Source organism: Arthrobotrys flagrans (assembly GCF_004000055.1).
Source record: "Arthrobotrys flagrans strain CBS H-5679 chromosome Unknown unitig_15, whole genome shotgun sequence".
Lineage (NCBI taxonomy): Eukaryota > Fungi > Ascomycota > Orbiliomycetes > Orbiliales > Orbiliaceae > Arthrobotrys > Arthrobotrys flagrans.
In genome coordinates this window covers 1,453,206-1,465,851 of record NW_027137545.1, presented here as the reverse complement: position 1 = coordinate 1,465,851, position 12,646 = coordinate 1,453,206, and the positions used below count along the sequence as shown (strand labels likewise).

At 48.4% G+C, this 12,646-nt stretch overlaps 4 protein-coding genes across 4 annotated transcripts; 2 read left to right on the top strand and 2 right to left on the bottom strand.

The window, feature by feature from the left end:
• Positions 1-5: 5 nt before the first annotated feature.
• Positions 6-1,566, top strand: DFL_000364 (uncharacterized protein; the record flags this gene model as incomplete). The annotated part of the gene is made up of 3 exons (XM_067632606.1): positions 6-1,121; positions 1,198-1,329; positions 1,396-1,566. The coding sequence occupies 3 exons, from the start codon at positions 6-8 to the stop codon at positions 1,564-1,566; spliced, it is 1,419 nt and encodes a 472-aa protein (XP_067494895.1).
• Positions 1,567-2,108: 542 nt separating this feature from the next.
• Positions 2,109-4,747, bottom strand: DFL_000363 (uncharacterized protein; the record flags this gene model as incomplete). The annotated part of the gene is made up of 2 exons (XM_067632594.1): positions 2,109-2,358; positions 2,415-4,747. The coding sequence occupies 2 exons, from the start codon at positions 4,745-4,747 to the stop codon at positions 2,109-2,111; spliced, it is 2,583 nt and encodes an 860-aa protein (XP_067494894.1).
• A 4,885-nt stretch (positions 4,748-9,632) lies between these two features.
• Positions 9,633-10,809, bottom strand: DFL_000362 (uncharacterized protein; the record flags this gene model as incomplete). Its single annotated transcript, XM_067632583.1, has 4 exons — positions 9,633-9,792; positions 9,859-9,976; positions 10,045-10,619; positions 10,682-10,809. 4 exons carry the CDS (start codon positions 10,807-10,809, stop codon positions 9,633-9,635), a joined length of 981 nt encoding a protein of 326 aa, XP_067494893.1.
• An 862-nt stretch (positions 10,810-11,671) lies between these two features.
• Positions 11,672-12,326, top strand: DFL_000361 (uncharacterized protein; the record flags this gene model as incomplete). Its single annotated transcript, XM_067632572.1, has 2 exons — positions 11,672-11,793; positions 11,867-12,326. The coding sequence occupies 2 exons, from the start codon at positions 11,672-11,674 to the stop codon at positions 12,324-12,326; spliced, it is 582 nt and encodes a 193-aa protein (XP_067494892.1).
• Positions 12,327-12,646: the final 320 nt, after the last annotated feature.

Genomic DNA, 12,646 nt, shown 5'->3' with positions numbered 1-12,646 from the left:
AAAGTATGGCAGAGGCGTTGTGGAAAGTGTTGAAGTGGCGGTGGCTGGCCAAACGCGTCTTCTCGTCCTTCTCAACCTCTCCTGCTCCCACTCATCCAACATCACCACCCTCAACCTCATCCTCGGCTTCGGCTTCATCAACCTCACCTCCAAAATCATCATCGGCGCCAGCTAAAGCTTCATCGCCGTACTGGTTCGGACGTCTGTTAACTTTCGGCTACTTCCATCCACTGCCGTCTATACCAGCTAAGCCAGCTGAAGAAGTCCAAGCTTCGTCGTCATCAGGTCTAGACCCTGACATACCGTCGATAGCTCAAGCTACTACCTCATCATCGCCATCGCCATCTCCTATCCCAATCACAGCTTCAGCATCATCTCCTCCGACCACAGCTCCAGCTTCACTCCAAGCAGTAGCAGTACCACCACCAGCATCAGTAGTAGCTCCACTCCAACTCCCAACCCCACCAGCAACTCCGGAACCATCACCACCACCTCATCCCCACCCCTCAAACCCACGGCTAATCCACCATCAGCCCTACCTCCGCCACCTTCCACCCCTCCCACCCACCAAAATGTCCGACCTACCCACCCTCCATACAAAACTAATCTCCTCCTTCACCGCCCGCACCCACAGTACCTCCCTCCCGCTCCTCTCCACCGCAAAACTCGCGCTTTTAAAGTCCTCAGTCCTAGTCCCCACCCAAGCAACCATCTCCGCAAACCCCCATCTCCTCTCTCAAGCTCGTGATATCCTTGAAATCGGTGCTTTAACTTCAATCTACCTCTCAGACACTGAATCTTTCTCTCGGTATCATTCATATCTAACTCCATTCTACCGTCTACCTTCCACTGTTCTCCCGCCAAGTCAGCAGGAACCTAAGATTTTGGGGCTTTATCTTCTTCTCCTCCTTTCTCAGGGGGATGCAGCAGGATTCCATACAGCTTTGGAGGTTCTAAACGCTGAAGGATCAGGCGATGCAGAGAAGGGTTGGCAATGGGGTGATTTTGTACGATACCCCGTCACTTTGGAAAGATGGTTGATGGAGGGAAGTTATGATAAGGTATGGGAGGCGACGAGGAAGGGAAAGACTCCGGCGGAGGAATTTGATGTCTTTACAAAGGTACGATATCAAACATCTAACAAACCGCCAGCAGTATAGAAAATTGGAGAGATATTGATTTTTATGTGTGAAATAGATCTTAGTCCAAACCCTCCGCTCCGAAATCGCAACCTCAGCACAAAGAGCATACCCATCCCTCCCAATCTCAAATGCCAAAAACCTCCTCTTCCTCGACACCGAAAAGGAAGTCCTTCAATTCGCTCGTGAGGTAAGCTAAACCCCCAACCCCCCTCTAAACCTCAACCCATTGCTAATATATCTATAAAACATATAGAGAGACTGGGACATCCGCGATGGAAGAATATACTTCCCACCAGACGAAGAATATGACGTAGCGGATATTCCAGATACAGCTTCTGTAGCAGCTGCAAAGAGTGCAATTCACTCTGGAACTATTATTGAAAATACCATTGGATATGCCAACGAATTGGAACAGATTGTTTAAATTAAAAACAGTTTTATATACCATGGTACTATCTTAGGTTGTATTTAGAAAGGAAACTTAGAGTCTTTATTGTTTTTGCTAGCGGAATATATTTGATCACGCAACTTTAAATTCGGTTAGGTATGGTTACGGTTATGGGAATGTTTAAGATGGATGCACAGGATGATAATATTCAAGCTGATCACTAGCTGTATCTGTCGAAACCCCGCTTTCGAATCTTGTGATGTATATGTACAGACATACCCTAGACGTACCGTCTGGTCAGTACATGCGATAATAAAGGGCGACAGAGTGCATCCATGTATGCAGATAATATGTAAAAGAATAACAGCACTGGATAAAAGTAACAAAATGCAGTTTTTGGTGGTAACGAAAAAGCAGAGAGTTGTCGCAGTCGCGGTCGCAGTTAAAAAGCAAAGTCCATGATGTCCTCCCATAAAAAAAAAGTAATCGATAGTAAAACAAACCTTCTCCTTCCATAATAAAACTTCCCATTTCATAAAATATCGTACCTGACCCTCAATCAAATCTCACACATCTATTTAATCCCAGCTAACCAACATCTCATCTCCCCACTCTCCCTTGCGTAGCTCCAGATCTGCAAAAACACCATCGTCATGCTTGCCACTGCTAATTTCGTTGATGCGCTTCTCATCTTCTTCGGCGAGTTCAACTAGTTCTTCGGGAGCAGCATCACCCTTCCCTCCGATGAACAGTAATTCGGCACCTGGGTACTCCAAATGTTGGGGATTCAAGGCGAGCCAGCGGTAGTCTCCGAAAGACGAAGTGATTCTATGGGTTGTATTAGTAATCGAACAAAATTAAGTCCTTTCGAGGTGGTAACCTACTCATCGCTAAACTTCGGTTCGCTGCCAATAGTAACACCTGCAGGTCCCTTGAACTTTGGGTTTCGGACATTGACAACAAATCCACCCTTATCCGCCAATCCAAATTCCTTTTGAACTTCTGTCAACTCTTCGTCACCCTTTGCCTTGGTGATGATGTAGCTGAAATGTGTTGTGTCCTGACTGGGCGTGTTTCCCTTGCTCTGGCTGATGGCGTAGACAGCTGATGCAACAGGTTGAGCTGCGGGGTTGGTACGCTCTCCCATTGTCTTGGTGGTATATGTCTCTGATGAAAGAAGGTCCTTAACGGAGGAAAGGGAAGCATTGGAGGATTCGACGAATGTCAACAATCGTCCGCCTTTTCCTAGAAACTTCTTCTTTGGGATATCGATAACACGAAGATTTCCATCTTGGGCAACGGGAGCGGACGAAGACGAGCCATTGGTGAGTTGTGATGAGATGGGTTTCAAGACCATATAGCTTCGTTGCATATCATCGATGGATTCAGCCGGACCATCAAGTGTGACCTTTGGACGAGTGAAGAACCAGAGAAGTCCCTTTTCAAGGACTGGGGTAGGGTTTGAAGCGGCCTCCGACGGGCCTGCTTGGAGCTGACGTTCCTCTGTTTTGGCACGCTTGGATGGGGTTGGGCCTCTAGCAGAAAGATCACGCTCCTCAGTTCTGGCACGCTTTGATGGTGTGGTCCTTTGCTTTGGCGTAATAGGCTTTGGAACCGTAGCAGGATATTTGGCGGACTTGGGCGCCTGCTTCGGGGTCTGCGGCTTTGGAGGAGGAGTGGTAGTTGGAGTTGGCTCCGGCTCAACCTTTGGTTCTGTCTCCTCGGCTTCAAGATCAAGCTCAAGATCTGCAGCCTTACGCTTGCCGCTGATGGTAGCAGTCTCGGTAGTCTGAATGGCTTTGGCAGGTGTCTTGTTCGCCTTCGCCGGAGTCTTTGCAGCTGACTTGGCTGGTGTCTTCGCTGGCGCCTTCGCGGTAGACCTGCCTGGGGTTTTAGCTGGGGTCTTCGCAACCGCCTTGGCTGGAGTCTTAGCTGGAGTCTTCGCTGGAACCTTCGCTGGAGTCTTCGCTGGGGTCTTTGCCGGAGTCTTTGCGGTAGCCTTGGCTGGGGTTTTGGCCGGAGTCTGGACAGGCTCCGGCTGCTCCTCCTCCGATTCATGGACATCCATCTCGTCTTCCTCTGATTCAGATTCGGGTTCCTGAACCGTGACAGCCTTGGCCTTGCTCTTTGGGGTGGCCTTGGTTGTCGACTTTGGGGTGGCCTTCGGAGTGGCCTTGGCTCGTGGGGTCCTTCCGGTCTGAGGAGGCTCGGGGACCTCCTCCTCCTCTTCTCCTGCGGCCTTGGATTGACGCTTGCGCGGCGTCTTCTCGACTGGTGCCTCGGTGGCACCCTCCTCCTCCTCCTCCTCCTGCTCTGCAGCCTTTCTCTTGCGTGGGTTCTTCGGCTGCTCGGCTGGCTCTTCCTCGGCCTTCTTGGCCGCAGGTCTTCCACGGGCCGTAGCAGGCTTAGGAGACCCCGCTGGAGCCTCTTCTGCCTGCTTTGGCCGCCTGCCTCTCTTCGCTGGAGGGGCAGGAGGGGCCTCCTCTGTCTGCTTTGGCCGCCTGCCTCTCTTCGCTGGAGGGGCCTCCTCGACAGCCTTGGCCTGCCGGGCCCTCTTGGTAGGAGGAGCCGGCGTAGCCCCGGCAGCCTTTGGTGGCCGCCCCTTCTTCGGGGCCGGGGCCGATGCCTCTTCAGTCTTCTTGGGTTGGCGCCCTCTCTTTGGCGCCGGCGCTGGCACCTCAGGCTCAGCCGCCTTTGCCTGTCGCCCTCTCCTTGGGGCTGGAACGGGGGCCGGAACCTCCTCTGCTGCCTTGGCAGTTTGCCTACCACGCTTGGGTGGCGCTAGTGCCTCCTCGAATATCTTCTTTGGCTTTGGACCTCGTTTACTAGCCGAGGTCGCCGGCCCTCCTTGGGTGGCAGCAGCTTCTTCAGCCTCCTTCACCGCGTTAGCAATGATGTCACTCTGGGTGACCTTTGGTGGTCTCCCACGCTTCTTGGCCGAGGAAGCAATTGTCGAGGCCGTCGCTCTAGTCCGAGCCCTGGTAGCTGGCGCAGCCTTTGGTGCAGGTGCATCAGTGGCGTTCTTGGGAGGACGACCGCGACGACCGGTTCCAGCGGTAGCAGCCGGCTTCGTAGGTGTCTTCGGCTTTGGCTTTGATTTGGAGATGCCGTCTCCTGACCCTTCTGTGGTCTTGCGCTTTCGAATGTGCGCTGTGTAGTCTGGCTTCGATGCAGCGGCCCTACGGGTACTGGTAGCCGGTGTTCGAGTCTTTGCCATTTTGTGTGTGTGCTGTGATAGATTGAGCGAAGCTGAAGGGTTCGGATGGTGGATTGGTTACTAGATGTGGCGGCTAGCTGATGGAAGAAGGAGAAGAAGCAGAGGTGGTCGAAAGATGATGTCGGTGGTTGGTGGTTGTTATGTCGCGTTGGTTGGAGACCTCCAATTCAAGAACCCGTTGCAGAGCAAAATCTCCGAAATCTCAAGATCTAGCTTGTCGCACAGCGAAATGAAAGTCGGAATTAGTTCGTAAGAAGCCAGACTGTATGCTGACGGAGTTGTGATGAAGTCGAGATGAAGTCGGTGATGTTGATGGGAGGTTGGTGAGCGATGAGGGTGGTGAAATGACGTGAGAAGCGGATGGGAGGAAGTTGGACAGCAGAATTTCTGGGGAAAACGAAAACAACGCATTTAATCCGAAGTGACGAAATGCGGCTGCCAATGCGCGCCACGTTCACGTTATGAATTCTACACTTTTGACAAAGATGGCTGTTTACCTACCCCCTCCTTCTGTCTTCAAAAGTTTTCCATGAGTCTACATTCGTGTAAAGTATGGATCGCCTCCAAGACAGGGGACATGGCCTGTTGGACAGAGGTCCTCTTGCACCACGAGGAATTCGATTCAACTTAACCAATTGGAATCGTACTACGAGATTGTAAGGTTATCACGAACTTCGTTGATTTTTTCAACAGAGGCAAGGGGCTGTTATCATTTATAGAGCATCGAACTCGGGTATTATATTCTCTCAAATATTCTGTCTATTCCATCTAATATTTTATTTACTTCATACCTCATAGCCATGTTTCTGGTGAGGTGTAACCGTTCTGGAAGGCGGTTCTGAGGTCTGGGAGGCCTGGGCCTCGACCTCTGGGGTTGGAAGATCCGGATATATCCCAAGTATCTGCTAACTATTGGTGATGCATATACCTGGAGCCTCGAAACCCAGACCTAGATTAAAAGGTTAGCCCGTCCGGCCTCGTTTCCATTTGACTGCTTGGTAGGTCTACCCATTTATAGATAGGCCATGTACACCACCAGGACCCGGAGGTCACTCTGGTGATGCGAGGCCAGGTCATCTCCACTTCCCTATCCAACTCACTGGAACATCTCATACATGACGGTTTCGTTCTCTCCTCAAACACCTTGTTGTATCTTTCAACAATGAAGGTGCGGGACCGGAGCCCAGACGTCGTACCAATTTCCAAATACACGGAGGATTTTATGGATAATGGTCCTTCTGTCGTGCCCGGAGGAACTTTCTTCTTCCACCCCTTAAAGGCGATGACTTCCTCATTTCCTGGGGTGCTTGATGACCAGATAGATATCTATCATGGCCTACGACCGGGGACATTAGCGATAAAATTGACTCGTCGTTGCCTCTAGATCGGTGGTAGGGATCTTTCGAGAGGGTTTTCGAGGTCAGACCGGAGCCCCCATTTGCGGCGTCTGGGTACGAGACTGGGCCGGAGCCCTTGGGGTGAGAACTAGTCCTTTGACTGTTCAATGGCTATCCTTTTGGAGGCCTTTGAAGTTGTATTGGCATCGTTTTCTGATGTCTTGGTGTACTTCTTTGGTCTTGTACCCAGACGCCAGCCCACCACGCAATTGTGTTAGGGCTCTGTTTGATCTCAATCTTGGGGACGAATATACCAGCACTCAACGAGGAGTGGATATGAGAATAAGCTAGTGTAATGCTGGAGTAGTGCTTCCCCCCTAGAGCCTCTCAGGTCGGAGATGGCTTGCTCGGCATTCATCTCCTCGAACCCTACTACATTAAATAGTGATTAGGGTAATAGATAGTTTTATGGGGACGTATTTAAGTTGATGATATCTAGGCTCGAGGCCAGATAATATCCAAGATGTCTATTGCTTTGCATTTTTGCGGACCCAACCACATCGAACAGTAGCCAGGATAGTAGTTCCATGACGATGTATTGTATGGAGGCTGATAATATCCACAACTTCTTGGAGATATCTGACAATGTGCTCGATGACGAGACGATTTTCCCACGAGCCATGGATAGGCTGGGACCTGCATCCCTAGCCTCGAATCCAGGTTCTCCCACCATCTGCACATGTCCAAGGTAGCTCTTGACGACGACCATTCTTTTCCAGAGCCCCGGAGGCCAGCTGTGGTAACCGAACCATGTAGCTTCAGCTTAGGTTCGTGGGGCGTACCAAACAACATCGATGGATCTGGTCCTCGTTTCCCCCAACGTATCAGAGCCATGGTGCGTATCCCCCGTGGGATGTTGATTCGCAGCCCCCGGGGGGGTGAGCTCGATGGTGTAATCGATTCGTCGTTAAAGAAATATGTTTCTACCTCGTAGGTAAGAGGTTTCATTCTCTCCACAACCTCGCCGAAGGTGAATCTGGGGTTTTTGCAAGCTGGTGAGATATTTGATGCAGTGGTAGCAAAGTATTGGTGCCGTTATTCGCGCCGCGTCGTAGGATTTCTTGCATGTTCCCCTGTTATATGAATCTGGCCGGGTCTCAGATACATACGTTGGGGTAATCATGCGTCGTGCAGTGGAAGAGAGATTAGACATGATGTTTCCTGCCATGAATTTCGTTAATATAAAGTAGCTAGATGACGGGTTGTATATCCGCCCAGGATAAACCTTTCGATTACACACCATCAAAGCACCAGATCATTTCATATTTTCCCAACCATTTATCAAGACTCGATCCATCATATATTCTGGCATCTTGTCACCCATCCATTTTTCTGTATCCCATACCAGGCTCACCTGGCCAAAGGAGTATGTTAGCTTTCTAGAATAGAGCTATAGGTGACTTCGTAACTTACACATGTCATCTTCATCTTCTCCGATGGCAGGTACTGAGTTTCAGATGAAATATTTCGAGGTGCCCGACTGCGAGTTCAGTGGTAGGCCTCATGGCCGTGCCGTGTCCTGGAGTGCCCTTCAAAAGGCTGTCCCATACTTGTGAGAAGGCTCGAATAAGTCTCTCCTGCTGCCTTATTCCATGCGAAGACATTGTGTTATTCCCGACCAAGCCGGAGAAAATAGTATGTGTGTCCTAGAAGATGTCGAGATATATTGATTGATGCTAGCAGTGCACAAGGAATGCAGCATGCAGGGAGGAGTATGTCCACTGGGAAGATGATATGGTTAATATTAGTTCTCTCTCTCTAGAGTATTTCCACGACGCGTTTGTAAATTACTTTTCCCTACGGGCATAACTTGGTTTTATGGAACGTCTTTCTCTGCACTTCAATTTTAGTACCCGTAGTGAGCTAGCCATGCTTCCCAAGGAAACTAATTCTTCGATTTTCAGGCCCACAAGACATATTTATTGAAGAAATTCTTCGGGTATAGAATTTATTGATCCATGTTGAAGGTATTTAACCTTGTTTTTGATAGACTTGATCTTTTAGTTGAGATTGTCAGTCTACATTCTACAAGGTCATCGAGGGATCTCGTTGTAAAGTATATTTATAGTTAATGACCGTAATGCTTTAAATATCCTACCGATCCTGCATCTTAATGACAAGAAGTCATAGCGCGGTTAGATATATCAGCATTCTTCATCATCACCATCTTTTTCTTCTTATTTTTCTTGTTCATTTGATTCTTCCTCGTCTTCTTAACCAGCTTCTTATCTTGTTAATTTCGATGTAATATCTAGCTAAAGTCTCGTCACTAGAGAACTTCAACGCCTTTAATATATTGGGATATAGTAGGTAGCCATGCGAGGACTCGCCTGCCTTCTCCACCATACACTCTTCTTGAGTCGTTCGATATAGGTAATCATGATATATGTGTAGCGTTCGTTTTGTAGGCTTGTCATGAAATGCCATCTTTATAGCCGAGAGGGTAAAATCTATGCTAACCTCATACCCTTTAGCAGGGTCCCAATTCAACCCTGTCTTAATATATTATGTATACCTTCCTGAAGCACAGCGCCTTCCATGTTGCTCTTGAAGAGAGGTTTTGGGGCGGTGGCGGTGTTGTTTCTTGGATTTTGGACCGGTTTGATGAGCATCTCATCAAGAATCAAAACTTCTCCTTTCTCCTCTTTGTGCCCCACAAGGGTGTGTCATGCAGACGTAGAGATGGGATCTGTAAGCCATTTCTAAAAGCAGTAAATGATGGGCTTCAGGTGTGTAAGCCCCTGTATGACGATACCAGCAGATACCCCCGCCACACCATATCTATGCTTTAATTCGAGTGTAGGGTCTTGTCGTTCAGATTTCAGGTCAGGCGTCAACGTCTGTTTGAGCAGCAGATGTAACAATGAGCCCAATAACGGCCTCCAGAAGACCGCCGTTGAAGGGTTGGTGGCCTTCTGATGATTTGGCGGGTGCTGGACCAAACATTTTCAGGGCCTCAAGGACCCCCTAGTTGAGAAAAGAGTCCTGCTTATCCACTGGAGGGGGAGGTCGACGCGTCGTGGGTGGGGAAGAGAAAATGTTAATGAAATGAGAGCTAGTGATGCTAGAGGGAGGATGAGGTGGAGAGAAGGATGAAAGGGAAAGAAAATATATATATATATATGGGAGGTATGGGCTTCCTTTATAAGTGAAAAAAATACAGACTAGAATCAAGCAGTCAAAAACTTTTGGATGAAAGACTTCAGTATTTCGATCCGGCAGAGTTTATGGGATAGCTCGTCTCGGTGCCACGGAAGCCCTGATGTCCGGATGGCATCAGGGCAGCTACGGCAGACGGCAGGAAATGTTTTCCCCTCCAGTTGGAATCTTATAGAAAGTTTTCCATGTGTATATAATAGTCTGAGGGTCGAAGTTTGAAGGTACCAGCCTCAGGTTCGTGACATCAATAAAAAGATTTGCTCATTTCTTTCGCTTTATCAGCACGACCAATCTTGCAACAGTTTATTTTCAAATTTACAACGACTTCATCAAGCCTTCTCAAAAGCAATAACCGCATATTTAAAAGTTTTATTGTTGTACCCTCGCCGCATCGCCTGGAATGCTCTCAGAAACGAAATTATATCTCTTCCTGCCGCAATTGCCAACATCCAAAGAGATGGGTTCTGGATCAACGATAGCGAGATGTCCCTATCATCATGTAGCGAGGTTGGTATTGCGAAACAACATGTTCGATATAGAGTAAGAACGACTTACCAAGTTTTCTTCACGTTTTCACTAATATCAAACGGTTCTGAGTAGACTTTGAAGCCTGCCTTTTTGGCATGCTCGACGTATTCAGACATGGTGCATAGTGGGGGCAGCAGCATGCCGGCTAGTTATATCAAAAGTTTGTCAGTTCTTTAATTTTTTGAAAGCAAGCTAACAAAGTTCCAGACATACCTTCGATAGGCTTGATATCGTCTTCCATCTGCTTATCATTCAGACCTTCGGCCTTAAACCAATCCGCAACTACAAGTTTTCCAGCTCCTCCACTTTTCAACAGCTTGAAAGCGTTATCGAAGAATAGTTGCTTATGTGGCAAATGGCTCATAGCTTCGGAAATCCAAACGGCATCGTAATCGCCTTCCTTGCCCTCCGTTCCGTCGAAGTACTCGCCCATCTTCTCTGCATCTAGTTCGATAAACCGAACCTTCCCAGGTGAGAGAGGAATCCATTCTTCTCCTACATTTTCTACGGAATCGGGTGACCCTTTCGAGATCTTGGCAGCCTCGTCGTTGGATAGTCGCTTTGCAATCTCGACTTGCTTACCGCTAATAGTCACTCCTGTAACACTGCATGAGTTCTCGCGTGCTAATTGACGGGAGGTACCCCCGACCCCGCATCCGACGTCAAGGACTCTTGAACCGACAGATACATTTGAGCGCTCGAGTAACAAAGAAATGAGACGGCGCTGGGCGGCCTCTTTGGAATCCGACGGGTCATCAAGGAAGTAGCCGTGGTGAATATGTTCACCCCTATTACGACAATATCATTGGTTTGTCTCGGTCAATTCGCCGGAAAACTAACAATATCTTACCACAGAGAATAATAGTATTCGGATAGAAGGTCGTAATGTGTTTTTATTTTCCCTTTGAGGGCCGCCCATGGCCCAGAATCAGCCGCAGACTCGACAACCGACGGACTTAATGTTGCTGCCGCCGCCATTTTCTTGCTAGCAGCAATCGTGCAGATAAAACTTAGGTTTAGGGGACGAGGATTGTCTGGGTTTATCGTTTCCGGAGGCCAATTGCGGGGCTTGAAGACGGTGGTTACACAAACTATGGTTTTAAACTAGAAGTCTGCAGTACGTAGCTGTGAAGACTGTCCAAGATCGAACCAAGTGCAGCACAATTTATATTCATCCCCGGCTCATATCCCTGCAAGCTTCATACCCTACGGTCATACCGTTGTTATCTTGGAAGTGTAAACCGCCGCGGCCGCTAATGGCCCAGACCTAGAAGGGCGCAGGCCGTAAGCAGGGTGCATATGAGGTTAGGCTATCCTTGTAGAACTATAATAAAGCTATACTGCATCTACCGAGGTATGTAGAACGAATACCACGATCTAGGAATAAAAATATAAATCTGTGCTTCTCAGCCATTGATAGATCGATACAACCCCACCTGCCGCACGTTTGTGCTCCCAGAATGGCCCCTGTTGACCAGCGGCAGTGTGACGACATGCTCAACACTTTCGATAACTTCACGTGCGTGGTTATCTGAACTTCAAGGCTGAACTGGGAACAGAATTACGGGCGCTGGATAATAAAGAAGATTGGATTAACTACCTAGATAAATATTGGCCGCTTAATATTTATCACACTATCGTATATCGATTTCCATTTCAATCTACCTAGAGGGCTCTGCCGCTGGGAGTACGAGGGGTCGACAACACAAAACTTCCTGTTGTAAAATTTTGCTTGTGTCGCTGACATAAACGCTCTAATTTCTAAGCTACGCGGGTACTTCCGCTCATTCCTTCAAAGGTCGCGTAGAAAAGGCATATTCAGAGCGATAGGTTATCCGAGATGACGGCTACCGACCCTGACGATACCCAGTCGTCTTCAGAGAGTCCCCGTCTTCCGCAACCCTCGGCCCACAGGGGAACAATCTCAAAATCCGGCATCGTTCTCGGCCCGGATGGAAAGCCGTAAGTCATCGCAACACACAAAATATCACACTCCTCCCGAAATTTCGTATTTTTGGGTCTAAGTATATTCTAGATGTCGTACATGCAATTCAGCCCGCGATATGACCAACTTATCTCGCATGCTCACCAGTGGCAAGGCAAAGTCTCCTCTGGCCGCTGCAATCGCCTCATCACCCACAGACCGCTCCAATTGTCCTCCGGATGTTGAACAACTTGGTCGTTCCACATGGACCCTCCTTCACTCCATAACAGCAACATACCCTGAAACACCGACCCAATCTCAAAAATCTGATATGCAAACGTTTTTATCAATATTGGGGCGTGTATACCCCTGTTGGGTCTGCGCGGACGATTTTACAGCATGGATGAAGCAACCGGAGAACTCGCCGAAGTTAGATACTCAAGAGGACTTTGGACGGTGGATGTGTAAGGCGCATAATGAAGTAAATAGAAAACTTGGGAAACAGGAGTTTGATTGTAATCTTTGGAAGCAGCGGTGGAAGGATGGGTGGAAGGATGGCCGATGTGATTGAGGGATCCATCTCGATCTTGAGGTAACTACCGTTATCCGCTCCAAACTCTGGCCTAAATACTTTCCCACACTTCCGCGGACAGCCTGGGAAATCTTGTACATAACCCCCCTTAGCTTCACATCCACCTATTTTGTACATAGATAGAATTACAAGGCTACTAGAATTGGACAAAGCTCTCGAAGGAGCTTACATGCCTAAAACTTCCCAACTCTTGTGTAACGTAACCTAATTTATCCTAAACTAGCTAACCGCACTGAATATCCCAGGCCGAATATTTCACAGAATGACCGAAAATGGTATTGAGAACCACTGACCCCATC